Here is a 20,113-nt window from a genome sequence, read left to right on the forward strand (position 1 = left end):
GAGGTACTTAAATATGGCGATTTTGTATCCAAAGTTTTGACATTGTTCGATTCAGTATTATCCCTGTTGATAAGATAACACGAGACCGCCACCAGCATTGTGAAGTGTTCCCATATGGTCATTGTGGTCTTAAACTAATCCGCTTTAGATGTAAAAAGTGAATGTAGATCCTACTTTTTCAAATATGATCTGATATAGGTAATATGTCGTTTTCAAAACTATCTAAATATGGTTGGGACTTGGTTAGATCAAAGTTTCAGCGATGAAAAAAGTTGAGGTTGATTTCAATTGACCTTGAGTCAAGATAATAAAATGTCATTAAATCCAGCAGATGTTCCTTTAGAAACCCGTAGCAGCTCACAGTCCGTCGAATGAGTTTTTTGATAAATATTCCGCAATCGCTTTTGCGTGAAACTCAAATACCCTTGTCGACGTAATTTTTAGAGGCTATTCGTAGATTCCTCGGCCTGTACTGTTCTTCAGCACCACAAACAGCAGTATAATTATAATGATTCGCAGTAGGTACTAGGAAATACCTACCGTAAAACCACCCAACTATAGTCTAGTACTGCAACAGTCCACAAGTTCAATAGGTACGTAATTAAATAGTACCAACCTACATTTAGATTTTGTCTGAGGATTTTCTTCGATTTATAAAAATATGTTGCCTTAGCACTACTAATTTCAAATGAAAGTCACACCTGAAAGGAGACATTTGAGTTAATGTTAATATTAAGTAGATAAGTCATATATTTTTGCAACGTAACAATAAGTATTATCATTCGACAATAATTCAATGTTTGTACATGTTTCAAAAGTTACCTACGCGCAATCAGATCCTTATTTGAAAATATGTACAACATTCATATTTTTACAACTTAACGGATAAATCATGCCTTAGGCCCTAGTATTAGTACATATTGATATTAGGTACTATTAGACTGTTATATTCATAAATATATGAGCTAACTGAATGAATGCGAGTGAAAAAGGTGAAATACGGGTGCAAAATATGTAACAAATGAAAATAGCACGCACATTGTGATATTTTTAAAACCCAATGTGCTTCGTAGATATGAACGAATTATACCAATAAAGTTATTGATTGTTATAGGCAACGTATGAATACTGATGGAACCGTCAGATATTACTTGCGAGAAAGATTAGTCTTAAAGACATGGAGATTATATAGTACGAAATAAGGAAAAGTCATCATCATGCCAATTAGAAAAGTTAATTGTCTCTAAGATTGTTTCACATTAGCTACGTAACTTTTTAAAAGACAGCTGTTACATTTTTAAAGCAATTGTACCTAATCAAAAGAAGACGGAGAAACGTAATGCCGTCAAAGTGAACTACCCCTATAATAACAAAACCATACTTACGTTAGGTACGCGACACGACACCATAATCGATTTGATACTTAAACGTGTAGTGATATAGGCATTTCTAGGTTTAAGTCCTAAGCAGGTGTTTTACTATTAGCAAGTAGGATTGTTCACAATAATGCAATTATTGTAATGGCCTTAGACAAAATAATTATCGTTATATGTATTTCATTGTATTTATTTCTGTATGTCATATTTTGGAATATCATCTTTTATTAGGTACCTACCGAAACGTTGTAGTGCTAAATCGCAAAGACATTGGAATCACGTTTTGATAAATATGTGTCCATTTCTTAACGTATCATTATTAGTTATATCAATGTCCAACTGTGATATATCGTTACTTTGTAATTTGTCATTAATTTTCATTAACTAATAATGCATTCATAAATAAAACCAATAAGTAAATTTTCAACAGTTTTATTTACTTTCTTTATAACATCAGGACATTTTGGCTTAAAGTTAAATATTTTATTATTTATTTACATTCATACCTATATTGCTCTGTTTTTATTACATTGAAAACCAGAAACTAATGATGTAACAAAATAATAAAAACCGAGCATTTTAAATATTAAGGTATATTCATTTCTAAGTTGAAATCACAGAACAATAATAAGTATTCCAAAGATTTACAAATCCAAATATCTTATCAAGGTCATTTTCAGACGCCACATCATTGAAGTGTCAAAACCGAAGTTGAACTTTATGTATATGCACGTAGGTCGATGTTGCTCCGTGGTCTGTCACCGATTAATCGGTCTTTAGCCCTTGCTACACGGTCGCCGACAAGTCTTCTAACCGTCTGACCTTGGTCAGTTTTGGTCAAATTTTTGTCTACACGGTCCGGGACGGACCAAGGCCACGCGGTCTGAACGCTTGTCGGCGACCGTGTAGCAAGGGCTTTTGGCGTTGAACCTACGGTGCGGATATATCGGTCATTGGCGTCCAAAAGGTTAAAAATACATAAGGAGAAAAACATGGACCATCGTCTTTTTAAACTGGCATCACACATGATTGTGTAGTGGCACCGACCTATTGGCTATTTTAATTGTCATAAAATATTTCAAGAGTGGGTATTACTGCAATGTACTGTCGCCAGAGTGCAGCACTAGCCCAAATTGTAAATCATAGAATCACTTAGGTATAATAATGCGTTCAACAGTTTTTTGACAAGTTTTCACTGTGACATATATGCATTAAGACGATTTGTTTTCAGAGGGCCCACCGCGAAACACGAAAATATAAATTTCGTTATCTGCCTCTATCGCTCGAGTTTGCAAGAGTGATTTGTGCTAATGGCGCCCTCTATGCAGGTTTGCGTAATATTCCCTATTGTCTCTTGATTGTTATAAGATTTGTAAATCCGTTAAGAAATTTGAAACAACGTAAGTATAGGTAGTTTACATAACGGCACATTGACTTAAATTATAGTTGTCGGCAGGAGAGTTGAGATGATTGATTACACACACAGGTACATCCAGTACTATTACACTAGTATTAGAAATTATAGACCACCTCAATGTCCGGATGTCGCCGTCGACGGATATATATATCTGGGATCACTACTGCGAATTGCAAAAAAGGTTGATAATGAAAGAATGAATGAATGTGATATAAGTATACACGTTATTTAAGTGAATACCTGGTGTAACTTGAAAAAGCTTTATGGTAATTTTTGCACTTGGTTGTTTTTTTTTTAAGATATAGGAGGCAAACGAGCATGCGAATCACCTACCCGCAACACCGGAGAGGTTGTAAGTGCGTTACCGGCATTTAAGGAAGGCAGGAAGTTTTTGGACTTGGGTACTATTGGTACAAAAAAATAACATTAATTTCAAAATCCAGCTAGCATGTAGTGCAGCATGTGTGTGCGTTACCTCAACTCTGGTGCTGATACCTATACAAGCAGATTGTATCATTTAACCTACTGAAAATTTGTGACTGCGTTTTATAATACACACCTCTTGCTCAACATTAATTGCAATATCTAAGAATTATCTTATAGCTTACAGTAAAGCTGATTGTTTGTTTACAAAATATAATAATAACATGGCAGTCTTCAGTTTATATTTTACAAGGCACTAAAATATACAAACTAATATGTACAAGAATAAAGTTACAACCCGAATGGATATATTTACATTTACCGGAAAATCGGTAATAAGCGCTTAATACATCACTTTGAGCATATTCAGGGCATAAGGATGTACGACATGCACAAAATGATTAAATTTGAATATAAAGCTAAACCGATTACATCGGTTGAATAAATATTACTTAATACTTATAGGCAAAACAGTCGTTCTGTTATTTACAAACCGCTAAATTATATTAAAGTTCATATCCTCATTGTGGAATGAGTTTTTCTACTAGCAGAATTTGGTGGAAGCCCTGGTCCTACTAATGGAGACATAGAAGGTGACCGAGTGGCTAAAGGTGACAAAGATGGTGAAAATGAAGGAGACATAGCCGCAGCGGCCGAAAAGCCACCGGGCACATCATGACTAATTGGTGACCTGGGTAACAAGTGCTGAGGCTGTCTGCAAGACAAAGACGGCGCCGGGCAACTCCTAGGAGCAACGGTGGTTAGTAAAGGAGGCGGCACACTCTTCCCACCGGATAGTGATGTCCCTTTACTCTTAGCACTAGACGCGCCACTGTTACCACTTTGCAACGAAACTGCATCATCTTTAAGACGTGCAATTTCAGAAAACACATGCGCTAGGGGTTGATACTGAGGTCCCCAATCTAAAAGGTAGTCCCAGTTGTAACTACCAGTCAATTCTTCTTCTGAATGTACTATTGAGCTAAGACTTCCAGTCATGGATGGCCCAGCTGTAGGAACAGCTGTATTTTCTCCTGGAGCACTAGGGAAAGCGCCTAAAGCCATGGCTCTATCTACTGCAGCACTATTTTCATCAGCGCTGCTTGCTCTTTCACTTCCAGTTACTTCATTTAATTTGGCGTAAATAAGATTAGTTATATCATTTTCATGAGTTCCGTCTTCATCAAAAATATGCATTGGGTCTATAGACCCATGATGAAGCATGTTATCTTTATTTACTACGTTTTCAGAACATCTTCTAGACGAAGTAGATGCTCCACCGCCGGTAACAGTATCCACTATTCCCAGACGTGCGAGATACTCTTGTGTATTGTGTACGGAAACATCAGATAAATTGTCATCATCAACTCCGTCGGTTTGTCTATGAATACCAGAATCCCTTTGCAATGGTCCCTCATTGATCATCCTTATTTCTTCATCTTCGCCATCTTCTCCGTCTTCTGCGGAGCCTCTGCCGCTGGAGCCAGATTGGTCTGAACCTGATAATTCTGATGTTGTAGCAGCACCTGAATTAGAACTAGCAGTATGAGGACCATATGGAGGAATCTCGTCGTATTTTGGAGGAGCGAATTGATTACCACCACTCACGGCGCCCGTGTTTCTAATAGGAATAGTATCAAAAGCACTTGGGTCTACATAACTGTTTGTTGCACCTACTCCTTCAGAATTCAGACCAGGCTTATTGATCTTTTTGTGCCTCTTATTTTTCATGTGTAGGAACAGAAATGCTGCTGCAAAAATGATTATGATAAAGATAAAGACGATTAAAAGACCTAATGCCCAGTCCGAGAGTCCACTGGCGGCTGCTGGCACTGCTGAATCGGTAATAATATTCATATCCGAGACAACCGCCAACGAATCGGGCAATATTTCCACCGCAGTTTTATTTGTTAAAGAACCTTGTCGGCCAGAACTTGCCGTAATTACTAAGCTTATAGCTTTATGATTCCCAAACAAGTTTGGCACAGACTCTACTCTTTTCTTAAGAATTATAACACCCGTTGTCCGGTTAATTTTAAAGTAAGGGTGCGACGTTGAGAGTTGGTATACTATTCTTCCATCAACTCCCTTGTCTCTGTCAGTAGCAGTCGTTTGACCAATCATATATCCAGCAGGAAGAGGACCTTTCTTTGGAATTGGAAAATTGTATGTTTTCTGTGTGAACTGAGGGTAAAACTCATCGCGACTTTCAATATCAATCCTGACCTTCACAGTTGAAGACTTCCCGCCTACATCTGAGGCTTTGATGGAAAATTCGTATTTATTCTTCTGCTCATAATCAAAAACAGCATTCGTATTTATCAATCCTGTTGACGAGTCTATTTGAAACATTTTCCAAGAGTCATCATTTTTGTTATAGCTCAAAGATATGGGTACTATAGTGTAATTTAATATTCCATATTTTCCTTTATCCAAATCAGTTGCTCTTGCAGTGAATACTGAAGTACCTACTCGTTCATTTTCGGCTACCGTTTCATAGTATTGATTTACCGGGAAAGCTGGGACATTGTCATTTTCATCCATTATACTAACGTGGACGTTAATACTATTGCAAAGTGATGGTATGCCTTGATCACAAGCAACTATAATAAGTTTGTATTTCGTAAAACCGACGTCATAATCAAGACTCTTGTTCACTGTCAAAATACCGGTTACTGGGTTAACAAAGAATAAGTGATCATCATCTCCAGATGTAATATTATAAATTATAGCAGAATTGGGAGTTCCATATAAATCAGCATCAGTGGTTGTTAGTTTGCTCAGAGTGGATCCAGGTTTTGCATCTTCGCTGACAGTTAGTTCAAAATCACCAGACGAAAATAGTGGAGAATTATCATTGGCATCTGCTACAGTTACAAAAACAGTTATTGAAGTTTTGTTTTGACTATACGAAATCATTTTTCCTTGCTCTACGGCTGCTAAACCAAGAACGTATGAATCTTGAGTTTCTCTATCAAGCTTGTTTACTAAAATCAGTGCTCCGTCAAGAGTCACATCAAAAGCATCACCTTGGTTTCCAGATATAATTAGGAATTCCAGGCTGTATTTCTTAAGAACATCATTGATACCGCCGATCTGGAGCAGCGACGACCCTCTTTCTGTATCTTCATTAACGGTGATCCTGAAATTTTTAAAAATTATGATATATTTGTTTGTATTTAGAGTCAATCAGTGAGGCGAGAATTGGAATGTTAAAATAGTTTAGAATATCGAAATATCAGCGTTGCCCTGGCTTTTTACCATGTCTCACAAGGGGTTTCTGGGGTACATCCGGCAATTTAATCTTAAGAAATGGCACAGTAAGGGCACAGTCTTCTAACCCAAAGGGGTTCTTATTATGAGGCCTTAATTTGAATTCTAGTCTCCTCGTGAGGTTCTATGTGTCACACGTCTTACCGGTACCGGTAGGCTACCAATACTTAAATAACTGATATTAAAGGGTCTTAAAATATAAATTTCTTACCTGTATGTATCCTGTCCAATAAACGGTTTTATCTCAGATGTCGCCCCTGTACTGATCCTCACGGCGGCTACAGCGCTCTTGTTGGGTTTTCCGTGGTCAGTAGCCATCACAGCTAACTGACTGTCTCGTTCACTCGGCAATGTACTGTAGTTGACGAATATAGCCCCAGATGTAGCGTCTATATAGTAACCCTTGCTTTCACCAAGGATTGAGTAGGTCACCTTTCCGTTATCATCACTGTCTGTGTCCTTGGCACTAACAGACCCGATTTCGACATTACCAGCACCTTCTGAAATATTCAAAATAAATATATAAATAAAAAATGTACCTTATGTATTGGTACAAACCGGAAACGAAATGGTTTACTTAATTTACTTTTCATATACTCGTACCAGTCGTACCATAACCTGGATCCGTGTAGTAGGTATCGAATTCTAAAGTAAACGAATTCAAGTTCAATACCTACTGAACGGATTCACGTTCTTAGATACAAAAAATCATAAGAGAAGTACTTATTCGCCTCAAATTGTTACTCACGCTCACGCCACTCGCCTTTTATGACCTCTCTTAAACAACGGTTGCATAAAATACTATTATAGCCAAATTATGTACCGTAAAACGGGGTCACCAGAAATCGCGGGGTGAATAGAGAAAATTTCGGTACTTTCCTTTACAATGTTATATTTTAAAAACTAGACTACCATTCCCAATTCTTTTGAGATACAATTATAGTAGAATATTCAATCTTTAATCTGGTAACACGAATCAAGCATGAAGACGATCACAAGTAATACATATTTTAGTTTGAAGTGAGGCCTTGTGAATGTAAGATATATTGCCTGTCTGAACTTTGACATAGCAATGAAATAGAGGTTAATTATTGTGTTATTTATAATGTATTAAGTAAACCAGTTCTTCTAGTGTTTAAATAATAAAAGATAATGCCGATTTTCCTTATTAATTAAAGATAAATGTGCAAAAAACAAATCATAACCGTTTTTACATCCCAACGGGGTGAATAGACACGACAACAGGGTGAGGAGACATGCCATATGGGGTCAACAGACACGTCATATGGGGTGAAAAGACACGACTGAGGGGTGAAGAATAACGAATGGAGGTGAATGGGAATATTTATACTAGGGTTGTCAAAACGTATTTTCTCCAATTTTTTAAATTGTACAATACTATAAAGTATAAAATTTAGGAATGTTTCATATATTTTGGTATTAAATATGAGATTTGAGTTTGAACACTTTTTTATCATAGTTATTCATTATGATTTTATGTATTATGATATGAATATTTATCACTGCTCCTTAAATAATGGGTAGGTACTTAAAGAATATGCTTCTAGTGTAAGCTAAGTTGATTTTTTACATACAATTCTCATACGTTTTATGAGTATGTACTAATTATGGTTGATTAATAAAAAAAGTGATTTAGTGAAAGTCAGTTTATTTTTTATTTACTATTATCCTAATAAAAACCTATTTGAAGTTTGTGACAGCCCTGACCGTTTTTTCTAATCACCCCATATGACGTGTCTATCGACCCCGTTTTACGATATGTCGAAATCGGGTAGGTTTTCTTGATTTTGTCTAAAATCAGCGGATTGAAATTATAAATAAGTATACAGAATTGAAGAACTAAGTAAGACTCAAATCATGATGTCAAAATTATTACTTTTATCATTCTTGGTGCAAATCGTCCTTGAAGTTGAAAATCGTATCTATTCACCCCGTTTTACGGTACGTACACTGTTTTGTCTACACACATATTATAAGCTCTCTATGATGTGTTTAGGAAAAAAAGGAATACAGGGCAAAACTATTTGCTTTGTTTTTTAGATTCGAATGTAATTACAAGTATATAAACTCGATATTGATGAATTATGCAATAGTAACATTTTTACAGATAAAACAATTAATTTGCTGTTTTTGAACGTATCGTAGAGGGTTTAATATGTAAAATATGTGTGTTGAATTGTTGATAAATAACATTATATGTATTTTAGGCTATCTAGTACTCATAAGTAAGATTGAATATTTAAACTAACCTGGCAAAATCCGATTGTAAGATATTTCATCAAACACTGGTGCATTGTCATTGACATCCAACACCTTGACCGTCAAAGTCGTTTTGGCGACGTGTTCGTTATCCGACACGCTGACATTCACCTCGTAAACCTTCTTCGTTTCAAAATCCAGCGCTTTATTCAAAACAATCTTTCCGCTATATCTGTCGATCGAAAACCTATTGTCCTCTTGAGTTATTGAATACTTTAGAGCAGGATATGTGTCAACGTCGTTCGCCGTAACGGATGTCAGCACTGACCCAACTTCCGTTCCTGCAAAAACAAAACGAAATGTCAAAAGACGTCCACCATACCATACTCTCTCGCTTTTAAGAAACGGCTGCCGGTTTAACGATCAGCAAAATAACCTCTAAAACAAAACTGTTGTCGACGTACAATGATTAAAAAACAAAATAAAAACCAACGCGAATCTTTGGGGGAGGCACCGCTAAAACATGCACTCGAAAAAATGTAATACCGTCCAATAAATATTGATCCTTAAGGAGTCCCTTTTATTTAATCTCGACGCTGGAATCGAAACGTCGCGGGCTCGCGGAGTTGGGAATACAAATTATGTAAAATGCCTCCCTCTTTGTAAGACGCTTTTTGTTCTACCAATTTATTTCGAAAAGTCGATAGGCCGACCTACAGCAATTTAAAACCGAATACGTAAACGAGTACAAAAACTTGGAAAACAAACCTTCTGATACTGCGATGACATTTGGCGGGGGGAACGTCGGCTGGTTATCGTTAACGTCCACCACGTTGATCCGCAACGTGGCCGTGCCGGTCATCTGCGGGTCGCCCTCGTCCGTCGCAATGACTGTCAGTTTATACGTCTCCCTTATCTCACGATCCAGCACTATATTTGTTTTGACCGATCCTGAGAATGCTGGCTCAATAATAAACGCGTTATCGTGGTTGCCGTCTACTATGTGGTATAGAATCCTCGCATTCACTCCGCGGTCGCTGTCCTTTGCGGCGAGTTGCACGACAAACTCGCCCTTAGTGTTTCCTTCGAGCACGTTTGCGATGTATTGCTGTTGCGTAAATCTGGGAGCGTTGTCGTTTTGGTCCAACAGATTTATTGTTACGTCGCAGTAGCCGTATAAGACCGGCGTACCTTCCGTTCGGGCGACCACGACGAGATGCCGCGTTGGGCCTGGGTGCGACTCGTAATCTAAATTAGCAGAGTTATTTACTCGTATGAGTCCCGAGTTAGAATCAATTTCAAATGCATATTGGTCATCCCCATTGCCGAATTCATAAATAACCCTTTGGCGCCGGCCGTCGCTACGAACCGCCGTTACTTGTAACACGTCTTTTCCGTAAGACAGATTTTCTTCGATGGTGACGTTGTAACTTGCGTTTTGGAAATTAAGTAATGGCGTTTGATCGGAAGACTCCCCTACCCTGATTTCTATAAGTCCTATGGAACTTTGAGGTGGGTTCCCCTTGTCCTTTGCCATTACTTTTAAGTGAATAAGTTTTCCATTTTCGCTAGCTAAGCTTTGCGTTGCTGTTAACACGCCTGTTGTCGGGTTGATACGAAATTTATTGTTAGACGTATCAATGAGTTCGTATAATATTTCTGCATTCGTACCGATGTCATTGTCAGTTGCAGACACCCGAAGTAAGCTTTGCCCTGGTGGAGACAAAGTAGCGACTTTTTCTTTAAATGGATATTTTGTGAATATAGGTTTATTATCATTTACATCGGTTATTGATATCTCCACAGATACTCTTTGAGAGCGAGCCACGTATCGTCCTTCATCTGTAGCTACAGCTTCGAAATGATAAAGGTTTCTATCTTCTCTGTCAAATACCCTGAAAACGTAAATAGTAAATTAGATCGTAATAGTAAATCGTAAAGTAGATAAATGAAATGATTGTTAAAAAATCTGGGAAGGTCGATCAGATTTGTATTACCAAACTTACCCGGTAGTGAAGATGATTCCTGTTTTGTTATCAATTCTGAATAATCCTTGGCTTTCATTTGCTAATGAATACACAACACGTTTATTAAAACCAAGGTCAGCATCTGTTGCCCTGACTTTTATAACTGATGTATCTAAAGGAGCATTTTCAGGTATCGCAGCAGAGTAGTGTCCAGTGTCAAATATAGGGTCGTTATCATTTTGGTCTTCGACGATAATTGAAATATTACAAGATCCTTGTAATGCTACTGGTGAGCCATGATCGAATGCCGTTATAGTAAGTTGATATTTTGACTGCGTTTCTCTATCCAAAGTTCTAGCTGTTAGTTGCCCTGTTGTATGGTCAATGGCGAATTTGTTTCCATTGTTACCTGATGTAATACTGTAAGTTATGACCCCATTAGCACCAATATCTTTGTCTGTAGCAGCAATAGTATGAATTACTTCCGGGTCATTATTTTCAGGGACTGTTAAAGAATAGCAAGAACCAGTTTTAAACGTGGGTGGATTGTCATTTACATCTATGACAGTTATTGTCACAGTAGTAACATCAAAATTTGTAGTAGACTGGAATGTACTAGCATCAGTAACGTAGACTGGGAATGTATACTGATCTCTCTTTTCACGGTCGATTTTTGATGTAATTGTAACTGTCCCTCGACGAGGGTCTACGACGAATTTATCGTCGGCAACGCCTGGCGGAATGATGTATGTCAAATTTCCTGAAAAAATAATACATAATTGAGTTCACGAACGATGACTGCTAAGCAGAAAGTATTTTTATTTATCAGCTTGAACCTACCTGCAGAACCCCTTGATGACTTAGCAGTTAACCTTGTAACAAAGCTACCAGGACGAATATCTTCACTAATATTAGCTTTGTAAAATGCTTCAGTAAATCTCGGGGGAACATTAGTCGATTCTTGCAGATTTAGCTGCAGAATCATGTGGCTTTGTCTGTTGAATGGCATGCCGTGGTCTGATGCAGTAAGGTTAATTTTATATTGACCGGACCGGATTTTAGTAATATCAGAAGAAAATTTCTTTGATAGAGTTAGTCTTCCGGTGTCATATTCCATTGCAAAATATGAAAGTTCGTTTCCACTAGAGATATAATAAGATACTTTTCCATTATCTCCTGAGTCAGCATCTATAGCTAGCGCTTGATATAACGTTCCGGTAAGAGTATTTAAGGCAACAGATGCTTTATTTTTAGATACAAATTTAGGAACATTATCGTTAGCATCAGTTATAGATATTTGCACAGTAGCTAACGTTGACATCCTTTCTGTTTCATTGACTGCCATATCCGTAGCTTCTACAACGAGCCAGTACTCTTTTAAAACCTCGTAGTCAAGATTTGCCGTAAGAGTTAATGACCCTGTCAGAGGGTCTAAAGCAAATGTCTTACTAGATGGAGGCAATGATGACACGACTCTGAAGTTTAACTCTCCATTCGGCCCCGCGTCGTTATCTTTAGCGGTGAAATTAAAAACAGTCATTCCTAAAGAAGTCCCTTCTGAGATTTCTATATTTATTGGATTTTGTGGCCATAGAGGCGCGTTGTCATTTACATCAACAATTTCTATTTTTACTGTTACAGCACTACTTTGAGGATTATTAGTAGCTGAAGTGTCTAACGCTCTAACTTCCAACCTATATTCGTCCTGCACTTCTCTATCCAGCTGCCTTGCTACAACTAGAGACCCCGTACGTCTGTCAATTTCGAAGGTTCCCGGTGAGTAGTCAGTAGTTAAAGGCATCAATAAGTAAGATATTTGTTTCTCTTCACCATTTATAAGATTTTCATTAATTGTACTATCACAGCACGCTACTGTACCAACGATGTGACCAATACTGGCATCTTCTTGGACCTGGAATTAAATAATCATATGTCTATTAAAAAGTCCGAAAACACTTGAAGTACTAAAAGGTTTAAAGTCAGATAAATTGTAAAAATCTAAATATTATCTTTTCTTACCTTAAAAGCCAAGCTGGAGCTCGTAAATGTGGGCCTGTTATCATTTAAATCCAAAACTTCCACTTTTAATTGTCTGACTGTTTGCTTAGGTGGTGTACCCCCATCTGTAGCTGCCACAGTCAATCGATAAATTGACCTTTCTTCATGATCGAGAACTGTAATCACATTAATTAATTTAACATCAATCATAAGACAATCATTTACAGTACCTACGTAAAAAGAGGACCTTGACATGTGTGAGTTAAGTACTCCAATTAATTTATACTTACCAGTACTAGTTTTAATGACACCACTTTTCGGATCAATGACAAATACTCCAAATCCGTCCGAATCTCTCTCATTGACAATGGAATATGTAACAGATGAATTGACCCCATTATCTCTATCGATGGCTTTCACTCTGGCTACTTCTGCCCCAGGCTGTTGTTCTTCCCTAACACTGATAACATCTTCTCTGGGGTCAATGATCTCAGGTGAATTGTCGTTGACGTCGGTGATTTTAATGGAGACAGGAACTTTGCTGTAGCGGGCAGGAGTTCCTTGGTCTTTGGCTTCAGCGAATAAGGAATATGCAGCCTTGAACTCGCGATCTAGGAAATCCTTTGTTGTAATGATTCCTGTAAAAACAAAATAAATAATTGAAAACAGTCAAAGAAGCAATTGCGATCCTAAATCTGGATACAATTTCAATATTTTAATAAATTCAACATTTTTTATTTTATTTTATTATGGCAACAAACAGTCATTACATCAAAAGATACAAAGGATGGATTACAGAGAAGACAAACAGTGCCGAAGTTTACAAGCGTTATTGTAAAAACATTATAGGAGTTGATACTGAGTGGTAGAGAGAGATCCATCGTACAACCCAACAGACAGGCTCACAACATTTCAACTGTCAATTTATTACTTTCAATACATATATGTATATAATATATTTTGGAAACCAACTCAATAAGTCTCATAAAAAATACAATTTCAATTCCATTATAGTCACGGCGAGACCCAAAATTAGGCATTCATAAAAGAGATCGCCTGAGGCGGAATAACTATGATTATCCAAGGCCCAACTCCGTATAGGGATCCTAAAAATCGTGATGACAGAAACGGGGAAGGACGATAAACGTGATTTCGTAGAGCCAGCACAACCTAAACACAACTTTATTTCCTCACATTTTTGGTAGAATTCGATTTGGTTATTGCTAAGCTGTCGACCGATAATAAGATGTGCCAGGGACTGGCGTAATGAGCGACGAAAGCAAACTCTTAAAAAAATGCGCTTCGTTATTCCAACGCGCGCAAACACTGGAGCCGGATTTTGTATGGATGATATAAAACATGAGTCAGATAGGAATATATTCCTTTACCCTATCATTCATTGAGAGAGGCGAATTTATTAAAACAACCCAACATTTCTCAGCGTCACAATTACATTTTTAATTCGCCAGCAATATAAGCGTCATTATTTTAATTTATAGTCACCCTTTAGAGAGTGGGATTCCAGCAACATTTTACACCTATTACTCATTTCAAAAGCATATGAAAATAAAAGGTATCCGTCAACCGAACGAGTTGTACGGCCGTGCAACGTCCTACACGTACATTTGTAACGTATGAGCTTTAATGCTCGACGACAGTATCTGGCCCTAGTGAGGCGGTCATAAAACATAGCAGAGAATAGCGAGGCTTCTACATAGTAATATTTTAATAATAGTTAATGGTGGGTCAGGACGCAAGCGCGCGCGACGACGTTTATAACTCGCAATTGACACGCATAAATTCATTATGGCTCCCTCCCGTAGCGACGCTAGCCACGACCTTTCCGATAAAAATTGCCATAAACGATTGATTAATAATCGAGCAAACTCGCCAACTGCTAAGTGGGTAATTCGATTACTCGGATCGCTCTCGGAACCGATTCGCGGATCTGAAGGTGCCGACGAATAAAATCAACAGGTTTTCGATGCGATTATGCACATAAAAGGCTGTAGTTTTTGCCTCCGAAAACATTGTAAAATCCAGCTGTTTGGATCTGATTCCTGGTCGTAGCCAATCGGGTCCACATACAGACGTCATTCGGAATGATTTACGAATTTGTGGAGGACAGGAGGGTAGAGATTCGCTAACTAGCTCGCGGGGTGTCGATCCGAGATAAGCCGAATTGAGATGGTACGGGAGGCCATTCATCAGTCAGTTATCGAGCGATAACGAACTGCCACCCCCCCCCCCATTTTTGCGAACGCCCATATTGAGAAGCGAAAAACTGCGATTCCAATGATATGATTGCTGTACCGATAATCAGCCTCTGCGATAACTACGAAAAAAGAGTTACTTATCGTAACGATCAATATGACAAAAATAAATTTATACAACTATTGAACCTGCTGACCAAACTTCACGAGAATCGGTTGAAAAATGCGACCTGTAGACGTAGACATCCGGACATACGATTTTATTTTAACCCAGCTGAAACGGACACCTTCGCTTTCGCTCGGTCAATAACTTACAAATACATTACTTTTCAAACTTGTGTCAAGCTTACGAATGTTTTCTAGTGATAGTTTAACCTAGATTAAATATAAAAATATGAATTGGAGTATAAGTTTGGAAATATGTACTTTTGTAATTTAGTTAATTACTTATATTATTGATAAAATGAAATTGCATCATGGTCAAGTGGCATAAATTGCTTCAACTGAATTTAAAAGAACTTTCAACAAATAAAATACAGTTGCTTATACTCCAGATAATCTTTAATTTGGTAAATAGCGTTTCAGACAGAATAAAGAATACAGAATAGAAACATTAAGTAAAATCTAAAATAGCACAGTAATGATATTCATGGGAAAAAGTGCTCTCAATTCGTAAAAAGTGCGCAGGTATTATTGTGGTTTGTTTGTCCTGGCTGTTTGCCCAGTCGATGGGTCTTAAGGCACAACATACTTCGGGTTTTAGCTTTCAAAAGCGCCGGCCATCTAAACAATGCGTTGAGAGGTAGGAATTATTCTTTAGCTGATCAAATAGAGGATAGGATCCTCGGCTCGTTGGGCTTACGGTAAAGTTGCATTATGAATGAGTATGAGAATTATTTATGAATTATTGCTTTCGAAATAAGTTGAACTCGGGTTATGTAATACTCAATATTGTCTAAAAGTAGCATTCAAATGTGTTAAATGTGCTCTTGGTCGTGAAATATTATTTTTATTGAAATCAATTAAACAAAACGACTAATTGGTTAACTGTTAGACTGTTACATATTTATAAATAAGATTATTAGCTGAAGATCATTAAAACATAATATTCAATTATTTGTAATTTAGTAAATTATTTTACCATCTATCGTGTATAACACTAGCTTCTCATAAATAATAGTAAGGGCAGACCCTAAGTATCATCTCTTAAAAACGAACAAGCCGAGATTTATTTGCGTTTACGCACTTCAATCCTCTACAAACAAACTCCACCTGAGCCAAACCGCGTAAACCTTAACGAAACGTTTACCTTGAATAAGAATAACTTTCGACTCACCTGTCACCGGGTGGATAGCAAAACTAGTATTCGTAGGAAACAAGCTGTATCTTAACAGTGCATTGTCGCCTAGATCGGCATCTGTTGCGGCTATTTTGCCTACGAATGCGCCAATGTTCATATTTTCCTCTACTTTAAATTCGTATGCCAATTTTGAAAATACAGGATCGTTATCATTGGCATCGATGACGTTTATGATTAAACTTGCACTTGCTGATAGAGGAGGCATGCCGTTATCAGTGGCAGTTATAGTCATTTTGTGGTGCGCCGCGGTTTCTCTGTCAAGCGCCTTGGCGAGGTAGACCCAGCCCGTTGTGGGTTGGACTTGGAAGAATCCTTCGTTGGTGGTGTTGTCAGATGATATGATCCGATAAGTTAGGCGGGCATTGTTGCCTGTATCTTTGTCTATTGCTTGAATCTCCAAAATCTGTAAATCATTTATTATTTTTAACAAATTCGTAATAACAGGTATACATTTAACTCGACAGACTTATTTTTAAGATCATAAATTATTACCTAACTAAAGCTCACTCATAAATAAATATCGAGTTAGTAAAATGTTCTGAAGAAATACCTTCAACCAGAGACTAGTAAAGTAATTATTCAAGACGAACAACTACAACACGGCGTTTCTCGTATGCCTTTTTACTATTTTTCCATTTTATTTTATACATATAACATTTATCACCTACTAATATTTATGACTTCTAAACGTAAAATCCGATTTTTCTGGCTGCCGTCATATGCACAAAAGTAAAACTAAAACATATTAAAGGCATTTTAGCATATTCTTATTTAATAGCGGCATCAAATAGTTAAACTATTAAACGTCTATTTTTAAACCTTTTCTAAAAAGAACTTAAAATGGTTTATTTAAGTTTTAAATCTACTTTTGTGACTCTTACTGCGCTCAGACAAGTCTAATTTTACGTTATAGCAGTAGCGTGGCACTTTTCGTACACCAATAACTAAAATATTTACTGTCATCTAGAACACTGACGATTCTCGCGGCGTTGTGTGGCTGACAGTCTTCTTTATTAACTTGACTCAGCTTCAAAATTAATAAATATTTTACAAAACGTACCTTTGTATTTATAGATTCAGACTCTAGCACACTGGCACTGTAAGACTCGTGCTCGAACACCGGTGTGTTGTCGTTAACATCCTGCACATCCACTGCTAGAGTCAAGTTGGCGCTCAGAGATGGCACTCCGCCATCTTTAGCCGAAATCACTAGAGTGTGACGCACCAGGTTTTCATAGTCTAACGGCCTGCAACAAATTAATGATGTGTGAGTATCATCGCACTGCGGAATCTACTTCTAAAAAAAAGGGGAAGAAATAACTCAGAATTGAGTAACTTAAGTATACATAATATCGAATATACATTATATCCGATATACATAAGTCACTGAAATTATAACATAAATAAAGATAAATAATCCTTAAAGTCAGCGTAGCATACAAAGTATAAAAATGACATAAGGACACTGAAATGCCAGCAGGTATTGAAACGAATCATAACGCACCTCAAAAGAGTAACCAATCCATGCTGCGCATTAACAGCGAACGTGTTCGGGGGTCCAGTGGCGGACACCAGCTGGTACGTGAGCTGGGCGTTCCTGCCCTCATCCTCGTCAGTGGCGCGCGCCGCGTACACCACGGACCCGACCGCGGCGGACTCCGCCACGGACACGCGCACCGACGACGTGCCGAACTCGGGGGTGTTGTCGTTTACATCTTCTAGGGTTATTTGGACCTGTACAGCAATGATGAATTTATAGTTTTACTTCGTTAATTTTATTTCGACTCTCTTATTTTTAGTAATCTTCTTTATCTTATAGAAGAGGCGTTGCTGAAAAGCATAAATCTATTAGGCGAGCCCTGTACTTGTTTTCCACCAACGTGAAATAAAAGTTTTATACTGGTAACTTAACATAAAGCGCGCAACGCAGTGGTCTTTCTCACGTGTGGAAAATATGCTTTTTGCGTTATCTACAGCGTGTTCACTGCCTACCTGTGTCTGATCAAAACTGGCAGAATTCCCGCTCGCTGCCCTCACGTTCAGCAGGTACGACGCCCTGGTTTCCCGGTCCAGCGGGCCCGCGGTCCTGATGGCGCCAGTGAGCGGCTCCACGGTGAAGTGGCGCTCTGGGTCTCCGGATATGATGCTGTAGCGCGGCTGCTTGCCTGGATAACAAATTTATGATCGGGTTATTCTTACAATACCTATTAATTGTTTTTCAAGGACGCAAAGTAGTTTTTTTACCGCTCGTGGTTATTTTGAAAACTGAGGAAGCGAAAAACTACGTGTAAAATGGAGAATTTTGAGCATCGCGAGGCACAGATACGATTTTGTGGCCCATATTAAAACTTGGCAACGATTTCAAAATATTAAGCTTTCCGAGCTTATTCTTTTGTTTTTATAATAAAATTTATTGTCGAAATAAAGTCACAATCTGTCACACAACATATAAAATAAGAAATTCAAACAATTTAATATTACAGGCACTATACATATAACTGGCGATTAAGGCACTATAACATTTGTGATTATTTATAACATTCAAACATATATATAGAAGAAAACATATATTTTTAAGTAACCTACCTACTGGATGTTATAGTTAACTTATGTTACTTTATCATAATATCCCTGAATCTGGAATACCCGTCTCGATTTAACCGATCAGAGCTTTGACTGACCACGCAATTTACGGTCACCCATAAATATTTATATCCCTATTATGTTACTTTCGATCAATCGTCTATGGTTCCAGGAAGATAGGTTTGCTTGTCTGTAGCCTGTGAATTATGGGAAAATGTGATACTATTCAAAAATTGCTGGTTTACAAATGTCCCGAAAAAAATTATATAAGTACGTCCCTACAATCCACTGTAATGGAAAAACTGATACGTTTTTTTCATCATTTCATAGGTATACCTATCGTTGATAATTAGAATCTTATTTCACGTAAAGCTTAAATTTAACTGACACTAATCAGTAATATTATTTCTGAGATTACTCGTACATAGAAAGGAGAAGCAGATACTTAATAAAATATTTATCATTGAATAATTTTACGGTTTAGACTCACTTGTTTTAAGTCACTCGCGCGACATAAAAAAAACCCCGCCGTAAAATTATTCAATGTTAGTATGTCTCACAACAGTTGAAATTCGAAAATATTTATGTGTAGAAGTATGTCAGGTACTTAACCCAAGCGAGATTTGCTTCAATATGTGTAAATAAATTACGTTTATTAGGTAACAGGGTAACACTGTAATTTCATAACCCCGAAAAAACGTCTTATATCTATCAATTTTTAATTGGCAGCTCTCGCAACGATTTAAAGGCGCTCATTGTCGACATTTTTTTGGCGCTTTTTGCGGTCGTTTTTGGGCCAGTTTGGGCACTTGACGCTCAGATTGATATACCGTCTTATTGGGGACATGGCGACGGTCTTTGTTTCTGCGAGTGGGATATAGGGCTGCGAAATTCGCAAATAACCGAAAAAAGCGTTATTGCAACGTTTTTTACGAGTTTTTGTGCTGAGACTTTTTAGGTGTTTCAGTATGTGTTTATGTTACTTTGCAAATTTTAAAGAATGACGACGACAAAAGAGGCTCAAAGAATTTAACAGGTAGAAAGGCCCAAAGGTGCTGAAGATTCCATGTGCACGTATGTACAGAGCCTTATTTGGCAACAAGAACTGAATATTCTTTCTTATTAAATTTTAACCGTTCGCTACACCGAAAATCACTTAGGACAACATGTGAGAACAGATTTCTTTATTTAACAATGGTCAGATTTGGTACGATTGTAAACAACCATTGCAAAAATACACATTTATTACCACTAACAGTCAAATGATCAGGTGAAGTAAATAA

General features: G+C 37.5%; 1 protein-coding gene across 1 annotated transcript in view; it reads right to left on the reverse strand.

The window, feature by feature from the left end:
* Positions 1-3,264: 3,264 nt before the first annotated feature.
* LOC134648811 (protein dachsous) overlaps positions 3,265-20,113 on the reverse strand; it is a 337,964-nt gene continuing 321,115 nt past the window's right edge. Inside the window, exons 5-16 of the mRNA XM_063503378.1 lie at positions 18,240-18,412; positions 17,752-17,981; positions 17,308-17,494; positions 16,224-16,650; positions 12,965-13,312; positions 12,696-12,850; positions 11,517-12,588; positions 10,716-11,436; positions 9,478-10,604; positions 8,760-9,050; positions 6,701-6,989; positions 3,265-6,358 (exon numbers count right to left, since the gene is read on the reverse strand). Coding sequence (XP_063359448.1) covers positions 3,730-6,358; positions 6,701-6,989; positions 8,760-9,050; positions 9,478-10,604; positions 10,716-11,436; positions 11,517-12,588; positions 12,696-12,850; positions 12,965-13,312; positions 16,224-16,650; positions 17,308-17,494; positions 17,752-17,981; positions 18,240-18,412 — 7,649 coding nt within the window. The 3' untranslated portion in view covers positions 3,265-3,729. The remainder of the gene's footprint in view (positions 6,359-6,700; positions 6,990-8,759; positions 9,051-9,477; positions 10,605-10,715; positions 11,437-11,516; positions 12,589-12,695; positions 12,851-12,964; positions 13,313-16,223; positions 16,651-17,307; positions 17,495-17,751; positions 17,982-18,239; positions 18,413-20,113) is intronic.

The sequence above is a fragment of the Cydia amplana genome, chromosome 1 (assembly GCF_948474715.1).
Source record: "Cydia amplana chromosome 1, ilCydAmpl1.1, whole genome shotgun sequence".
NCBI classification, from domain to species: Eukaryota; Metazoa; Arthropoda; class Insecta; order Lepidoptera; family Tortricidae; genus Cydia; species Cydia amplana.